The sequence below is a fragment of the Cyprinodon variegatus genome, unplaced genomic scaffold, assembly GCF_000732505.1.
Source record: "Cyprinodon variegatus isolate N-32 unplaced genomic scaffold, C_variegatus-1.0 Scaffold71, whole genome shotgun sequence".
Classification (NCBI taxonomy): domain Eukaryota; kingdom Metazoa; phylum Chordata; class Actinopteri; order Cyprinodontiformes; family Cyprinodontidae; genus Cyprinodon; species Cyprinodon variegatus.
The window spans coordinates 729,780-747,567 of record NW_015150524.1 but is presented as its reverse complement, the minus strand read 5'-3'; the positions used below and the strand labels follow the sequence as shown (position 1 = coordinate 747,567).

The 17,788-nt window shown below is 36.5% G+C and overlaps 2 protein-coding genes across 3 annotated transcripts in view; both read left to right on the top strand.

Moving 5' to 3' along the window:
• The first annotated feature begins 3,989 nt into the window (after positions 1-3,989).
• Positions 3,990-14,601, top strand: dclk3 (doublecortin like kinase 3). Its single transcript, XM_015372358.1, has 7 exons — positions 3,990-4,132; positions 4,798-5,000; positions 6,832-6,963; positions 7,324-8,481; positions 10,381-10,513; positions 10,590-10,757; positions 11,896-14,601. The coding sequence occupies exons 1-7, from the start codon at positions 4,066-4,068 to the stop codon at positions 12,453-12,455; spliced, it is 2,421 nt and encodes an 806-aa protein (XP_015227844.1). The 5' UTR covers positions 3,990-4,065; the 3' UTR covers positions 12,456-14,601.
• A 1,300-nt stretch (positions 14,602-15,901) lies between these two features.
• cyhr1 (cysteine/histidine-rich 1) overlaps positions 15,902-17,788 on the top strand; it is an 11,988-nt gene continuing 10,101 nt past the window's right edge. Inside the window, exons 1-2 of one of the 2 annotated variants that reach the window (XM_015372360.1) lie at positions 15,902-16,383; positions 16,602-16,944. In XM_015372360.1, the coding sequence (XP_015227846.1) occupies positions 16,657-16,944 (288 nt within the window). In that variant the 5' untranslated portion in view covers positions 15,902-16,383; positions 16,602-16,656. The remainder of the gene's footprint in view (positions 16,384-16,601; positions 16,945-17,788) is intronic. The other variant, XM_015372359.1, reaches the window with a different exon arrangement.

The following is a 17,788-nucleotide window of genomic DNA, read 5'->3' as shown; positions in this document are numbered from 1 at the left end:
CAATCAATCAATCAATCAATCAATCAATCAATAAATATGTGATAAAATAAAATTTAAGAGTACACAGGGGTAAGAGTAAAATAAAAGTGTTAACTTCTCACCTCCTTTTTAAACTTGCATCTAATTGATTTGAGTAAAGTAATTTGAGCATGGATTACAGTTTATCTTAATTCTATGTTTTATATACATGTTATTTTGTTTGTTTTAAATAAGTTCCTTTCGTTCATTATGTACTACTTTGCAAAGGTCTACAGATAAAGCACAAATTAAGTAAAGTTTTAATATGACAGCATGTGAAGAAGTTAGAGAAGACAGGTTCTGTAGCATTACAGCCTTTTTTCCCTGAGCACCACAAAACTTAACCAAAGTAGACATTGAGCTGACACAGACTTGGAGTTAGAGAAGGCTGGTTTGCAGAATCCCTCAAGAGCCAAAGGAAGAGAGAGTCATAAACCCAGGAATGTTAATAATTCTTCCAGACATTTTGGGGTTTTCCTGTGCTTCACTGTGGGACTGTGAAAACATATGAGTGAGCAAACATCTGGAGCAATTTTCAACACAAATTTAACCTCTTTATTAGGCAACAGCTCTTCATGGTGTTCCCACCAAACGCCTGTTTTCAATCTTCCTCTCTGTGTCCATTTGGAGGTTAAGCAACACAGTAGGTTTAGTACATCAATTACGTTTAACAAGTTGAATTATATCATGTGTCTTAATAGATTAGATCACATAATGAAAAGTTTTAAACTGATGGTGTGACTAAGTAGATCATTCCCAGACTTAAAGATGGATTTATTAAAGGCTTTAATGTGAAGTGTTTCTTTAGAACGGGAACAACCTGAAAGTTGGACAGTACAGGGAGGACATCCAGCTCATTTAATGGATTTCTCAATACAGGGACTTGCTTCTCAAGGACTTCCCCATTCTGTTCTTTGGTCTCAGTAAAGGGAATTTGAATTTTGATTAAAAAGCCAGTAGCAGTAGTAGCCACTGTGATACGATAGAAGAAGAAAACATGGATTTGTGTACTAATACAAACCCAAAACACTGTAAGATGTATTTATTAGCAACTTTTTAAATGCAAAATGTTTAAATGTTACTCTGGTTGTATGGTAACACTCCCACACCTTGTTAGATTTAGGGAAAAGCACTCCCTTCTCCATTCTGGCAAATAATTTAAACCAGTTGCTAGTGCTGGGTGTGTTTTCCTTTATTATTTTCATCCAGGTTTGACTTATATTTAGCTAAATCCTTCTTCCCTGTAACTCAGACCAGCTCCCCTGATCCCACTATGAAATAGCCTCCCCACTATTTTGAAGAGAAAGGTCTCAGTCTTAGTTTTATGTGTTTTTTCTATGTAAGATTCAGTACCAGTCTCTCTGACCAAGACACCTTCTTTAATATTTTATTCTGTCCCCATGTGTGAGAAATATTTGATTGGATGTCCTAAGGCTTTATCCTTACCACTTGAATGCCAGATTTAAGTTGTGCGTAATAATGTTCTGGTCAACAGATTCTCCTATCCAAGTTGTGGATCTCCCAAGTTCCTCCAATGATACCATGTCCAGCCATTTAGACATAGACAGACATACCTTGGTACATTTGAATTGGGCCTTGTGGTTCACTAATTTTCAAAAATCAACTGTTTATAGAACAGCAGGATTTCTACTAATTTAAACTACATTCTAATTATTTATTAGTTCCCAAGTAGATTGCATATGATTTGATTTAGTTAAATACGAATGAAGGGGAATAAGTACAAATGAGCACCAGACATCTCTCTCGTAATGAACTTGAGAAGCCATTTGTCGTGTGCAAAAAAAGAGAAATGAATATATCGCCTCTATTTTGAACTGTGAGGATCACGTTTCTCCAGTATTTTCATGTCATGTTTCATGCTTCATTTAGCTTTAACATGCATACGGTTCACATGTATTGTGTTTACTGAATATGTTTTGTCTTTACTACTCGCTGTTTTCCCATGAAACAGTAAATGTATGAACCACTGTCGTTTTTCGCACTCCTGTGAAAACAGAACAATCAAATCTGCTGTTTTTTATATATAAGATTGCTTTTTCGGGACACAGGCAAACCTAGTGCTCTGTTTATGTATGTGTTTTGTTTGACCTCTACTGAGAGGTTTAAGACTACATTCCTTTATTTGTTCTGCAAATCCTCCAGGAAGCTAACAATGAGGCTGAGATGAGTAAACATACAAAAAGAAGAAAGGATCCCTCAATTTTCTTTGTACAACTTTTTGTTTTATTATCTTTGCCATAAACAGTACTCTTAGATTCTTATTTCCTTCTGCATATGTCAGAAAGATTTTACTACTTTATGGCATTCACCTTCAAGGACAAGCACAATTTTTCAGACACACCAAGTTCACTTGCCCCCTCTGCTGGTAGTTCCCTGGTAGTACAGTTGCTGATTATTTATTCTTTTTTAAAATATAAACCTGTCACTATGAAATTAGATTTACAAAAGACATTAAAACAAGCACATTAACATATACAAAGGGCTGGTTAGAGTAGTCCCCCTCCACCCGGATAAAGAAATGTTATGAATATAATAACAAAGGATTTAAAATGTTTAAAATAATGATACACTTTTGTAATTGCAGAAGAGACATGCTGTTAAATTTGAGTAGTAGGAGCATTAGGAGCCTGAGGAACCAAAACAACACCAACAGCAGTAGAGAGAGGGGCTCTGGGGGGGTAGGGTTCTACAAGATCAACTGGACTCAGACTCAGCAGTGCTTGTGTTTCGCTGCATGTGTGCCAGACTATTAGATTCCATCAGTGAAACCATGGCTACTCATCCTCAGGCCGTCTTCAGCTCGTTTTGTACACAGTTGGATTTTCATTAGATCTTTTCTTTTTTTTATAAGATCCAGAGGGTTGTTGCTTTTTTACCATACATCTTGGAACATTAAGTTTAACTCAGATGGCAGCAGTTTAGTAAATCATTACAATTCCCAAAGTTAAATAATAAAAAAAACACATTTAAAGCACATAAAAAGTAACATTTCTATAGTTCTCAGACATAACTGATCTGATTCCCATCTTCCATCATTCATTGTTTTATTTGTCTTATTTTACAGAATACACTACACCAGAAAGACTTATGTGCATTAGCCAGTATTAAGATTTTAATAATGATCTTAAGTAAATATTTTACAGTTTCAGTGATCAAAACTAGGACTAAAAACTGAAAAATATACCTAAATTTTTATTTTTGTAGACAGAATTATTTCAAACAATGTTTTAAAATCTTTTTATAAGTTATTGGAAATAACTAGGCCATGAGACGTTAACCTGAACTAAACACAGAACAAACTGATGAGAAAAAAATTAAAACCTAAAGGGGAAATGTTCCCACTTCTTCCATAGATTTTAGAAAAATAAAAATAAAGAGAATAAAATAATGTAAAATTAACAGATAAAAAAACAACAATATTAGGAAATGCAGAAAGGGAAAAAAAGATCATTACAAATTTTGAAATGTATTTCCGAATACTTTGTAAATTTATTTTCCTTCAGTTCAAACTAACCCGGTCAAATTAGGCCAAAGTAAAGTTAAAACTAATATAAAAAGAGCGCTTCTCTTCTTTTTTTTTGTCAAGATGTAGAAATACAGAGACAATTTCCTCCTGAAGCACGAAAAGTTGTTTTCATATCAAAAAGAACTAACAATACAACTTTTATTTTTTCTTTGAAAACATAAATCGGATATTGACTAAATAAATCTAAAACTCCCCCTAAAAAACAGGGTAAATATTACTAGAGAAATATGACTCTGTATAAGGGGTTCAAATGAGTCAAGGCTCTTATGTTGAAAGTATCGCGTACTACTTCCGGGCTCTTCTTTCGTTTGTCCTTGCAATTGATGTATTTCCATGGCAACCGCTGTAGCTACACGGTCCTCTCACATCCCGTTATTTTCTTTGGAAGCTAGTGCATAGTGTTACCCGGCAAAAACTGTTGTTTATATTAGGATAAGAAAAAAAAAATAATTTCATGGATTTTTTAAATTTTTATTATTTTGTCGCTGCTGTTTAAATAAATGACGCCATTATCGAAGGACAGGAATGTGGGCGAAGTTGCGCGAAACACTAAATGGGGAGTGGCAGGTGAGTTTTCTAACGAATGTAATGATTTTTTTGTTTTTGTTATTGTTGCTCAAAATAAAAAAAATGAATAGATTTACGCAATATTATAACCCTGTTCGTAGTATTTATACTTGATATATTCTTTTGGACATTTTAATGTGTAATGCCTTTTTTTTTTTTTTTTTTTTACATGTTTGTCTTTAGACGTAGGTCTTCTTTGTATGCACAGAGAAAACATTTTTGTGTAAACATATACAGCTGAACAAGTTGCTAAGATTAGTCAAATCAAACATATCGTGTGTCTGAAGACAGCAAAGAACAATAATCAAGTTAATCTAGCTGAGCCCTAATCAGGCCAAGCAAACTTTTGTCCTGCATGTTTGTGAGTGTGTATTTGTGATAGGTGTGTGTGTGAGAGACTTAAGGAAGCCTAAATAATTCAACCAGTGCAGCATGCTGATTGAAGAATCTCAAATGGCCCCTGCACTCCATGTGATGGAAAACGTTCAAATCTGACCAGTCGGATTTGCTTTCACACACAGGATAAGGATCAGGTGTTATGTTACTTCTGAGGGTTTCTTTTTTCTATGTTTATACATCTAAAACGGAAGGAAAAAACTGAGTTTACACTCATTTAGTAAACATTTACTATTCTAAAATGTGTATCCTTTTCCATTCTGTTTAAGGGCCCCCTGTCTCCTTGTTGAAGCGTCCTGGTGGAGCATCTCAGCCTTGGCCCTTACACCCACAGCAAGTGGAGCGGCTACACAGGTCCCACCTCCCCTCCTCTCATGCCCCACTCTTCCACACACGGCATGCAGAGGAAAGTGCCGGGAGGCCTCACTTAGTCACTATTGTACGGCCATGTGGTCAAAGTGGACTACGGAAGGTAAAGAAAAAAATATATTAATCCGTGATTTCTATTAATGTTTCATTTAGTTACATGTTTTCTTTCTCAGCACAGTTTACTACTTAAGCCTTTTTAATGACAGAATATAAATGACCACAACTAAATACAAAAAATGTTTTAAGCCAGCAACCATAAAAAAAAATAGGTTCGCTTTTGAGTGTTTATGGTGTCGTACATGTAGACATTCCAGTAGGTTTGTTCATATCTTTACATTATTATGGAGAATTTTGAGCATGGAAATTCAGTTCTTTACATGAAAGCTTGATCCCTGAAAATTTAAGGCAGAACTGGGTGTTTTTATCAAGAACAACAACATATTTTCTCTTAAAGGTGCAAACCTGTTGACTGCTGTGTGTGAGTGGTTTAAGGTTTGTTTTTATCATTGACATCTATCTTTGCAGGACATCTAAAGTGTAAAACGACTTTCCAAACTTTACAAACTCCTGTTAAAATACAATTTTTTCACAATTTTAAAACTTGTCTTTACATATATATCATGTACAACCGTCATGATAAACAAATATTTAGGGGGAAATTATTAAGAAAAAAAAGGTTCAATAGGCTGGTTGCACAAGTATGCACATTGTTGAATTGATAAAAGAGAATTAAACACTATTTTATGTCAATTTTTGCATTCAGTCTTCTTTGGTAGAAGTCTTAGCCTTTGGCCTTTCAAAAACTTTTTTTTTTAAGATTTGAAAATCACTATGAAGGTGAAGAAAAATTCACAACACTTAAAAGGCATGGGTATGTCCTGATCCATTATAAATAACAGTCTGATATTTTCCAAAAAACTGATATCGGATTTTATATTTTCCTGCTGATAGAAACCCTCTACTATTGTTAAAAGTTCTTTTAACTCATTGGTTAATTTTACTTGGGGTCAGTTATTTTCCTACCTTTTGTTATTAACTTTTGTTCCCTGTTTTAGTGATATTACTTTCTGCAGTATAAATAAGTAATAAAATCCGTTATGATTCATGTTGAAATTTCGGGTCAATATCGGTATCAGCTAATTCTCAAAGCTCCAATATCAGCATCGTATCAGAAAGAAAAAAAGGTGTATCAGGACACCCCTATCTGAAACTGCTCATAATCTCATGCGACTTGATGAAATTACCATATGTAATAACAGTGTTTATGCTGTTGTTTTGGTAATGTTCTGTGCTCCTGCCAGCTTTGCTTTTTTAAACTGTGACAAAAAAAAAACAACTCAACCCCGCCTTTCGCCTGTAGATAGCTGGAGATAGGCAGCAGCACCCTTAGCAACCCTGCTTGGGATAAGCGTGACAGAAAATGGATAGATGGATGGGTTCCTTTTTATTTTTTCCCACAAGGCTTTGGGAGATTTTAATCACATATTTATTTATTATTTGTAAGAATAGAGTTTGTTACTCACAGCTTAATACAGAAGACTGTTGTATAAAACACAAGCCATAAAGTTAAAAGTTCCTTCAGATGCTCCAGTTTTACTGTCAACCTCCATGACTGCTTTTTATTATCAAGATATTATATATTTAGTGGAAAGTTAGAATAGAATAGAATAGAATAGAATAGAATAGAATAGACAATCCATTTATTGGCCCGCAATGGAGAAATTATGGTGTTTACAGCAGCAAAAAGATTATAGAAAAAAAAAAGATGTTTTTTTAATTACATTTTCTGTTCTGATACAAATAAAATGGTAGAAAAAATATGTTTCAATTGATGGAATGAGAGATCTCAAGCAGACTGGACAGAATCCTAATGTCCTAACAAGTAATTAGTTTGTGTATTAATAATAGCTAATGTTCTCCCTGCTGTTTATAAGGTGACTGTGCTGCTGAACAGGAGGGCGGTGGTGTCCTTTGAGCAGCTGCTCCTGGATATCTCCGAAGCATTGGGGTTTCCACGATGGCACAGGGGAAGAGTGACACGTCTGTTCACAACACATGCTCGAGAGGTGAGGCAGACCGTGACTGGGTTCATAAAACAAGGGGTATATCTAAAAAGAAAAATACTAACTGAGCTCTGCAATTTATTTTTTCCTTAAAAATAGGCCCAAGACATGTTAAACCTTTGTGTTTCAGATTAGTTATTTATCTTCTTGTGACATTTTTGTGATCTTGATCACCTTGGTTTGACTCAGTTAGTGTTTAAATGCTTTATCTGGCAGAAAACATCTTCAATTAAATCAGCTCTCCAAATGTAATGCAAGAGCCATCCTTTATAGCAGCCTGCTCTCAGATTTCTGGTATAGATTTGTATGGTTCTGTCCAGATAACATGTTTTTTTTCTTTTCTTTTTTTAATCTTTTTTGTAGGTAAAGGGAGTGTGTGATTTCTTCTGTGGGGAGGTGGCTTTCTTGGCTCTCGGTAAGACCCGCCCTGAGTTGCACAGTGTGCAGGACGCTCTTGAGGAACTTTTCCCAGAAGCCTCCCATTACCGTGCAGATGCTCTGCGGGTCTGGGAGAAGAAACTCCGGCCAGCCCCAGATAAAGCTGCCAAAGCAGACAGCGGATACAGCGAGGAGACAGAAAACACTGGGAATTTAGAGAAAGAGACACTGCCAGACACACATAATGCCCAAGCATCTCAACATCCACACAAACACCAGAAAGGACGCTATATTTCTGACCCCCAGAATTCTAATAAGAAGAATTCCTGCAACAAACCTGTTCAGCTTCCCAACAACCTGCAGAAATTACGTGTTAGGGGAGGACTCAAAGAGAGAAAGCTTTCTATTATTGGTCCATTAAAACATAATGAAGTTTTGAAAGACACAAATATACCATCTCCTATATTGTGTGAAAGCTGCTTAGTGACAAAATCAAAACCTCTGGCTCCAGGACTGATTAGCACTCTGTCAGGATGGGCTCCTCTTCCTCCTGTGTCAAAGAAACAGAAAGAGGCGAAACAGTCAGATGATTGTAAGTCCCCCACACCTCCTCCAGTCAGCAGTGACAAGGAGCAGAGCTCTGTACCATCACAGCCTTTAGCTCCAGCTCCTTCAGTACACACAGAACCCCCAGTCACAGACACCTACATCCTCCCAGATGATAGGGATCTCACCTTGTCCGACATTGAGCGCTGCTATGAAATCGGACGTCTGGTTGGAGATGGGAACTTCGCTGTTGTACGGGAGTGCCGGCGTCGTGACGACGGCCAACCTGTCGCCCTGAAGATTGTGGAACGCTCCAAGCTGATTGGTCGGGAGCACATGATGCAGAATGAGCTCAGCCTCCTAGGTAGCCTGAGACACCCCCGTATAGTGAGGCTGCTGGCCCACCACCATACTCGTACGCACTCCTACCTGGTGATGGAGCTAGTGAGCGGAGGAGATCTGTTCGAGGCCATCAGTGACAGAGGGAAGTTTTCAGAGGCTGAGGCTGGACTGATGGTTTTGGATGTGAGCGAAGCGCTAAGCTACATCCACTGCAGGAGCATCGTCCACAGGGACCTAAAACCTGAGAATTTATTGGTTAGTATCAAAGCAGATATGTTATAAAACAGTTGGAGTGAGATATTTTAGGCCTACAGTATCTTGCAGAGGCTTTTTGAAATGTCTCCATTACACACAGACACAATTTACTGACTTTTAATGTAAATTCATTGGATAGAAAAACCTAAGGATTTAAGTGCAATGCAGATTTTAGCTTTTCAGGCAACATTTGCAACTTTTCGCCTCTGGGGGCACTAGACCTGTAACCTTTTACTCAAGTAAAAATGTAAAAGTACTATTTTTAAAACTTCTTCAAGTATAAAAGTAAAAGTAATGCAGGGAAAACTGTTAAGGACAGATGCTTTAAACTTTATACTGGTTACTACACTACCCTATTGAAGAAACAATTTTCTACAATTCTGGATGATAACTTATACTTATTTTTCTTAGTTTTATAACTAATGGTAACAGTGTCAAAATTAACTTTGCATCATCTTGAAAAACTATTTTCTTTTGGTATGTTGGAGCAGTACAACCAAAAGAAATTAATTGTCTGGAAGAAATACATTATTTTGATGTTTTTTTTATAAACCAACAGGCCATAAAGAAAATGAGCTTAAATAAAACAAAACTAATGAGGCTATTTTTTTTACAAAGTAAGGAATAGAAAATAGAGATAATTGCAAAAAAGAAAAAAAAAAGGATAAAAAAAAAGGAGTAGAAGTAAAAAGTTGTCTAAAAAGTAATTACTCCAGTAAAGTATATAGTCAAATTTTCTACGTAAGTAGGGTAACAAAATATTTGTATTTTTATACCTCTTAATTAGGCTAATACTTGGGTTAAAATTTAGGCAGCCTTACTTTAAGAAAAGCAGGCCCATATCATAATGCTTCCACCACCATGTTTCACCTTGTGTATTATTTATTCAGGGTAATGTGGGATGGTTTCTGGGACACATTCCTTTTTTTCCATTTATGCCAAAAAGCTCACCTTTTGGCTCAATGAGTTGTAGCCCGCTCCAACCCGGACATATAATGCCTTTCTTTCAACAATGGCTTTTTTTATTTGTTCATATAGAACAAATTTTTGGGGGAAAAAAGGTAATATTTTCCTGTTAAGATATTCTCCCACCTGAGCGGAGTAGCTCCTCCAGAATTATTATCTATGTCTTGAATTTTTTTTTTCCATGAATACCTTTTTCCTTTTTCTCCAGTCTAGGTGCATAGTCACATCTTTGTAGATTTGTAGTTGTCTAATACTGTTTACACGTTCTGATGATGGATTAGTTGAGCTCTAACAGTCATCACATGAGTTGGTTGGTGTTTTATAACCTCATGACACTTCAAGCGTTTCCACTTCTTCATTTATGACTGCCAGATTCTAAACGACACACATGAAGAAAGGCTCTTTTTTGATATCTATGTAACATCCAAATACATATTAAAAGTACTGTTTAGAAATTGTTTTTGTTTTAAATCTACAAACCATGTGAATTTTTCCAAAAATTTTTTCATCTCTTATCCACATTATTACTTTTGCATAGGACTGTAAATCTGTAGGACCATGAGTTAAAGCAGGAAGTTGTATTATTCTCTCCTCAGACACAAATAGATGACGATCAAAGCTCTCCTTTTGTTAATCCCACCCAGCCTGGTCTTGCTATCTAGTTTCCGTTCTCATTCGCCTGGTTCTGCTGGAGATTTCTTCCTGTTAAAAGGGCGTTTTTCCTCTCCACTGTCGCTACAAGCATGCTTAGTGTGAGGGATTGCATTCGAGTCAATGAGTCGATGCAATCAACTGGTTTTCTTTAGATAGAAAACTTTAAATCAATTTGACTGTATGATCTGGTTGAACTGTAAAGTGCCTTGAGATGACATGTGTTGTGAATTGGTGCTATATAAATAAACTGAATTGAATTAAAATTGAATTGTCTCTCAGATAGAGAAAGTAACTGCTGGCATGGATCGGCTGAAGTTGGCAGACTTTGGCCTGGCAATGGTAGTAACAGAACCAGTCTTCACCATTTGTGGAACACCAACATATGTGGCTCCAGAGATCCTCTGTGAGACAGGTGAGCTTCTTTAAACACTTTTCTACACTTGAATGCGAGTCTGGTCATTTTAAAGCTCTTCATGGTCATCCTGTAGGGTATGGATTAGCAGTGGATGTTTGGGCTCTGGGGGTGATTCTCTATATCCTGCTGTGTGGCTTTGCCCCATTTCGCAGCCGGGATCGGGATCAAGAAGAGCTCTTTAACCTTATAAAACAAGCAGAGCTTCAATTCCCTTCGCCCTACTGGGACTCTATCTCAGAAGGTAAATCAGACTTGAATATTGTCATGTAAAGATGAACAATCAGTGTCTATGTTTTTACTTTTATGTATACATGGTATATTTGAAGCTGTGTTTTTTATTTTTGCATTTGAATGTGATTTCATTGATTTTAGAAAATAGTAAAGACCAGATCACCTAGTTGATTAAACCTTAGAATTGCGAGAGGGCGTACCTTTTTTTTTTTAAGTGAGTAAGAATCAAACCGCTGGAATTGTAAATATTTATAAGTCCAACCTAATTTCTATACATTCTGCTATATTTATGGTATTGCAAAGTGATCTTTATCACAATTTCTCCATGGTTTCTGAGGATTTAAGAGTTTATCCTCAGATTTAAACTGTTTCACTTTTATTTAGTTCCTCACTTGTAGCATCAAGTACCTGATAATTTTCAGAGGAATGCTCAGCTCTTTAAACTCAAAGAACGGACCAAGTCTTTTGTCTACAAACAACAGATTACTTAGCAACAGATTACTTGGATTATTTGGCATATTATTACAAGCAGCTATTTGTATTAATTTTATGTAATAATTAATTACATTAATTTATATAAAAAAGCATAAAAAACCCAGTTTGACAGAAAGATAATTGTATTTTTACACCATCAAGATGATTGGAAGTACTAGTCAATGAAAACTTACCATAGGAGTAATTAAAAAATTTTCTGGTGACTTTTTATTTCAACAGAATATTTTTCTCAGAAGGTCATTTATAATAATGAAGCATACCATTTTTCCAAACAAAGAATGATGTGCTTTATTTTGGTATGTTTTAACTGTTTGAATACAATGCCTTTTAAATCATATGTATATACTAATCTACTTACTTGGGCTTGTACTATTTGCATCCATTTTTAAACAGGTTATATGACCAGGTGCAAACAAGGATTTAACAAAATAAAAAAATATTAAAAAGCAGAGAAAAGTTAAAAACAAAAACATAATTGAGACATCTTTATAAAATATAAATAACTGATACATTTTAAGAACTCACAAGACAATGTGACTCACTGGGGGGGGGGTCATTTTTATATTAGCTTTAAAACTTTACACTGTTTAACACTGTGCAGCAAATATCATTACACAATTCGATATTTTCATTTTTTCTTTGTGGACAAACAGATGCCACAGGTCTTGTCAGATCTCTGCTCACACCCGATCCCACATTAAGGCTGACAGCAGAGCAGACCCTACAGCACCATTGGGTGAAGACTATGGCTTCAGCCTGCAGCCAGAGGGCACTCTCTGGCAAAACTAAAGGAAATCATGTTGCTTATAAAAAAGTAATGCAGGGAGTGGAGAGCCAAACTCCAGAAAACGCTGCAGAATCACTGACAAACCAAACAGCCGAACACCCTGGCACTGAGACGGAAATAACCTTCAAGAGACATAATGAATTTACAAAAAGAGGCCAAGATCAGAACACAAATCCACTGGTACAATCTGAAGACAAGAGCTGCATAGGCATTGAAGCTTCCAAGAAGAGAGAGCAAACACCTTTAGCTGATACACGTCGTCAAGAGAAACCAGAAACAGTATCTGCAGAGCAGCAGAAAGGCAGAGCAGCGACTCCTCCACAACTGAAAACAAGCCTTCATCCCAGATTAAACTGCAGTCCAAACAGAACAGAGAACAGTAAACCAACAGATTCAGCATCTCTAACCAAACACCAGGAATGGTAAATTGCCAACAGCATCATACTCCATCACCAAGACCAGAGGCTAAGTGTTTGGCTATCCAGCAGCTCTACACCTCACATTAAACGACACTGAGTCACCACAAACAGATGACTCTAAAGCACAATAAGGCCAATGGTCTAAACATTCAAGCCCTGTCATGAGCGGAATTTCTATCAGTTTGATTGTGTGATTAGATCAGGACAATCTTTCTTTGTTACAAACAATAGCCTTGATTTTATTTTCGCAGTTGAAGTTTCGGACGAATGAATAAAGTCTGATTGATGAGATCAATGTTTAGACCATTTGTTCTCCGTTTAGGAATTAATCATGGGATGTTGTTTAACGGCTGAGTCTCTGTCCAAACTTGCAAATTTAGTCCGTAAACATGAAGCATGTTAACTTGTGTTGTGATAACATTTTCAAGTATTATTCTTACATATTTTACATTTATAGAGACATAAAAGTGCAACCTAATAGATGTTATTTTAAAAGCGCTTTATTTTAGGATTATTACTTCTAAATTGAAAACATAAATTCTACTAAAGCGTCCTTTACCAAGGGTTTGTTTTTTTATGTTGTGACATTAAAGTACTACTGGTTTGACTTTGTCCAAATGACACTGGTAATGTTAAACTAAATGTGTAGTAAGATATTGTAAACAACGCTGACTGTTGGAACAGGCTCTGAACACATTGAGCCACTGGGTTGCATACCTAGGGGGGGTATTGCTCTCCTGCCATTCCACACAGACCAAATAGGGCATATCTCTCTATCCAATGAGGACTGGTTAATCCTGTCCCTCCGACTGCAGACAGCTGACATTCTGACATCCTGCCCCACCCAGCCAAAAGCACTTTCACAACCCCCCTCATACCCAGGCCAGTAGACTTCCGCAGTCTTTGTGGTTTCGGTACCATATATAGACTATGTAAGGGACATTGGTAGTGAATGATAAAGCTTATCAATGCCTATAGTATGCCAAGTATCAGTGCTATCCTGCTTTTCTAGTTAGATCTTTTATGCATCATCAAACCATGCATGCAGAGAATTCCTTAAAGTTAGTCAAACCAGTTTAAAAGACTGTTATAAGCCCTTCAAATGTGCAAGCCACAAACCGAAACATTAGAAATCTGATTTGGTTGTATGTTTAGCAGCTTGTTGAAAGCAATCCCTCTCTAGAATCATCACTGTCATACACTGGCAATGTTTTTTTTTTTTTTTCTGTCACATATGCAGTCATAATAAGAAAAAACAGAATGGAGATCAGCTTCGTTGGCTAAGATTGTGTGCACAAACTAGAGAACTGATGCATTTAAAACGTGCAGACCTGTAGGAAGAATTATAAAAACTTAAGAGGAAGTATTTAATAATTAAACTTTATTGATTTTACATTGGAGAAATTGACCTCTGCATTTAAACCATCCCCTTGGGGAGCAGTGGGCTGCCATCGTGGGCTGCCGGGGAGCAATCAGGGGTTAAGGGTCTTACTCAGACACCCAGAGTGGCAGTGGGTTTCAAGCTCACAACCTCAAGATTCCAAGCTCTATACCCTAACCACTAGGCTGCCACTCCCCCATATGTAGAATGAAAGAAATAGTACCGTATGTAAATCATTTTTTTCATACATAAATACAAGTTGTAGTGCTGACATGAAAAAAGTGTGACCAGTCTGCGTCCAGGATGTAGGGGGGTCTACAGAGATGTTAGCTGCTCCTTTGAAAGGGAAACTCAGCCCCTATATTCTCTCTAAAGATTTATTTGTTTTTTATAGTTTGGACCAGTTCCTGTTTTCTGAATGAGTCACAACCACAGTTACTGCCAAATTGTAGCAATAAAAGTGCTAATTTGAGAAAAGAACTGTTTTTAGAAGTTTTTCCCCACTAATTAAATATAACCTGATTAGTATTCACTTTATCTAAAAACAGTGTTTTCTGAAACATATACACTTTTGTTTGTAAAGAACTGTAATAACTGAATATGATGTATACATTTTTTATTAGCGGATAGTCTGCTGACATTGAGAGATTTAGCCTGAAATGCACATTAACAATACATATATACAGATTTGAAATTAAAATAGTTGAAAGTAAGGGGTTTTGTGTACTTGTTTAGATAAAAACGAAATAACTAACCTTTTAGATGCATTTGAATGAGCTGTTTAATAGTCTAAGCAAGATCAAGCACAGTGATGAGGATATAACTAAATCATTATTCAATTTATGTAGACTTTATGCTTTAGCAATAAGTAGTTATACTGTTGTTGTAAATTATATAGTAGAAGACTGAATCTGTTAAGCTAGTTGCAGAAACCTCATCCCTGTGAATGATAAACAAAAGCAATTGTTTTTTTTTGTTTTTTATAAAAAAAATTGCATACATTGCAAATGTTAGAGCCTTTTTAATAAATGTGCACTGAGGTGTGTCGTCAACAGACCTTGGTAGTGTAATTTGCAATAAATTATGATTACATTTGCTCTCAGTCTGTTTATTGCTTTGTAAATATACTGTTTCACAGAAATCATCAGGTTCATTTAGGATATGAGATTGATATATTTTGTTGTGATAAATTAAAACTTTCCTTTGTAACTTGTGGGAAAATGTAAAATGATATTTTTTTTAGATTTACATACTAGTTAACTGAAATGAATAATTTTAGACTAATTAAAAAAGAGAATTAAGCTTTTTTATTTAATCTTACAACAGTTTTTCATTAAACTAACAGTACATCAGTCTATTTCTTAAAGACTGTAATAACCGAGCATTCATCTTTTGATATTAGTTTATCTGCTGACAATTTAGCTCACTGAAATCTTTATTTAAATCATAAGATGTAGTGAAGTAGAGGTGGCATTAAAAACAAACTAAAAAGAAGTTTACTCTAAATTTAAGAGGTCTTCTCATTCTAGCAGAGGCATTTTGGCAGCTTATTAGGTTTTGATTACATTTAAACTACTGATCAAAGGTAAGGTCAATAACTCAAGTCATGTACTACCAAAAAACATTCTTCATTCAACCTGTAACATAAAAGCAACTCTCAAAAAATACTTTAACTTTTCTTAACTTTCCAACTGTTCCAGATGTAATCAGAAAAAAATGTATGTATGCTATTGTAACATGATCAAAATATTCCAATACTTTATTACTTTCATTTAAAAGCAGCTATTTACTGAAATTTAGATGTTTGTTAAGAAATATAATGTATATCTGCCCTAGATTCAGATAAAATTAGACAAAACAGTTTTTGATTGAAATAAATACATTTTTAAACAAGAAAATAGTACATTAATAGTATTTTATTTTTCTAGCTTTATAAGTCAGAAAGTATTTAAATCCTATGGGGATGAAGCTCAACTTTGTGGCTTTTCAGGTTTTGGTCGATTTTAAAGCCCTGGGAAAGATGCTCAGTGCGCATGCGCGTCTCAAACTCTTTAAATACCCAAGTCATCTGCCACAACAAAACATTCCTCTGTCAGCCAATTTGCGAGTGTAGCGTAGAGGCCCCCACCCCTGCGGATGCAGGCGCTTACCATTTACCTTTAAATGCTCGGCATGTGTCCCAGGCTTTCAATTTAGTACCTTCCTGAAAGAGAAAAGAGAAAAAACACGGTCAAGTCAGGAAACGGACAGAAAAAAACCCCCCACAAAAACAAAACAAAACAAAGATGGCTGTGTAGCCAGGGAGACAAGTCCTAACAGAACTCTCTCTCAAGCAGTGGTCATCGATAGGTTCTGTGTGTGGTCCGGTGGATAGACAGCCCGAGAGCTTAGCCGGTACCCGGAGCAGCAGGCAGGGACGCGGGGAGAGCAGCGGAGCAGGGCCGCTGGCAGTGACCGTCGTTACCTGCTGTCGCTGCGAATAACGGACAGCTGAGTGAGGCCGAGTTGTTTTTGTTCAGCCTGGGCTCTGGAAAAGGGGACTGCTAGACTCGCTGTAAGTCATCTGAACTAGTCAAAAATCTGATTAACTTGGTAGTTGCTATAAAATTTGGCTCATGTTCTCGTTTTCTCGCGTAAGAGTTGGCTTGTTAAACATCAACCTTCCTGTGCTCAGGGCTGTGTTAACTGACGTGTTAGCCTAGCTCACGTTAGCTCGACAGGTCGTAAGCTAACCTGAGCTAACCTCCATATTTTGTTTTCTTTCGGACCCAGCCTGGTCGGGGCAGGTACATATCTGGTAGTTTTGTTTTTCCAGGCGGCCAACACTATGTCTTCCCTGGAAGAAAGGGACGTGGGCGTTGCGGTCGCCCCTGGCTCCTCCTCGGCCGGCCTGGGGGTCGGGGCCGTGGGGGCACCGGGAGAGGCTGTCGCCGGGGTCGCGGCCATGCAGGAGGATGTCGGTATACGGAGAGAGGGGCCCGAGCCTGACCCGGACGAGCCGCCCAAAAAGAGGGTGAAAATACCCGAAGGGGAGTCAGGGAAGCTGGAGGAGAGACTGTACTCAGTGCTGTGCTGCACCGTGTGCCTTGACTTACCCAAGGCGTCTGTTTATCAGGTAAAGGTGGTGACAATCGCATAAAAAAAACACACTTCTTAACTTAATGTCAAGCATCAATAAATCAACTGAAAAACACAATAGAATCCCCCTCACTGTGTCCAAACCTATAATTCAACCTGTTGAATGTATGGACCCATCCAGTTATTGTTACAGATTCCTGGTCTAAAAAGGTTTTAAAAAGTGCCCATAGTGGAGATGCCAACCATGATTCAGAGTAAAGACAGTTCTTTTTTTCTAACGTTTTGGGTTAAATCCCTTTTTTTTTTCTTAGATCCACAGAAAAATGCAACATCCCCATTCTAATAACTTGGCCTCCTTAATTTCTTTGCTTTCACTTTGTCATTTATTGACCTCAAGTTTTGGTATTCAATGTCATGATACCGGACTTCAGACTTTGTTCTGATCTTAGTTAACCTTACATCTACAGAAGCACAATGTGACACTTTTCCTTATATTTATCTTGCAAATTAATCCTTTATTAAACTTACTTTTATTAACAATCAACAATTATGCATCAAGTGCATACTTTTAGTCCCCTCACTTGTACATAGAGTTGGTTAGGAGTTATAAATATTGATTTTTTTTTTTTTTTTTTAAACAAAGCAAGTACTTATTATCTAATCAAAGGAAATGTTTCCAATTTCTAACTATTAATAGTGGATTGATTAATCTCCACTTATCAATATGTTCATATTGATTTCAGATGTCTATATATATATATATATATATATATATGTAAAACGTTAGTACAAAATAATAATAAATAGTGATATTTGTAATAGACCTATTTATTATAGATTGTCATAGGTTCCTGTTTTTTTTTTATTAAACTTTATGTAGT

Coding starts and splice junctions, on each gene's coding strand:
- dclk3 (XM_015372358.1), top strand. CDS start 4,066: ATGACGCCATTATCGAAGGACAGGAATGTGGGCGAAGTTGCGCGAAAC. Junction 8,482..10,380: donor TAAAACCTGAGAATTTATTG/GTTAGTATCAAA, acceptor ATTGTCTCTCAG/ATAGAGAAAGTAACTGCTGG. Junction 10,514..10,589: donor AGAGATCCTCTGTGAGACAG/GTGAGCTTCTTT, acceptor GTCATCCTGTAG/GGTATGGATTAGCAGTGGAT.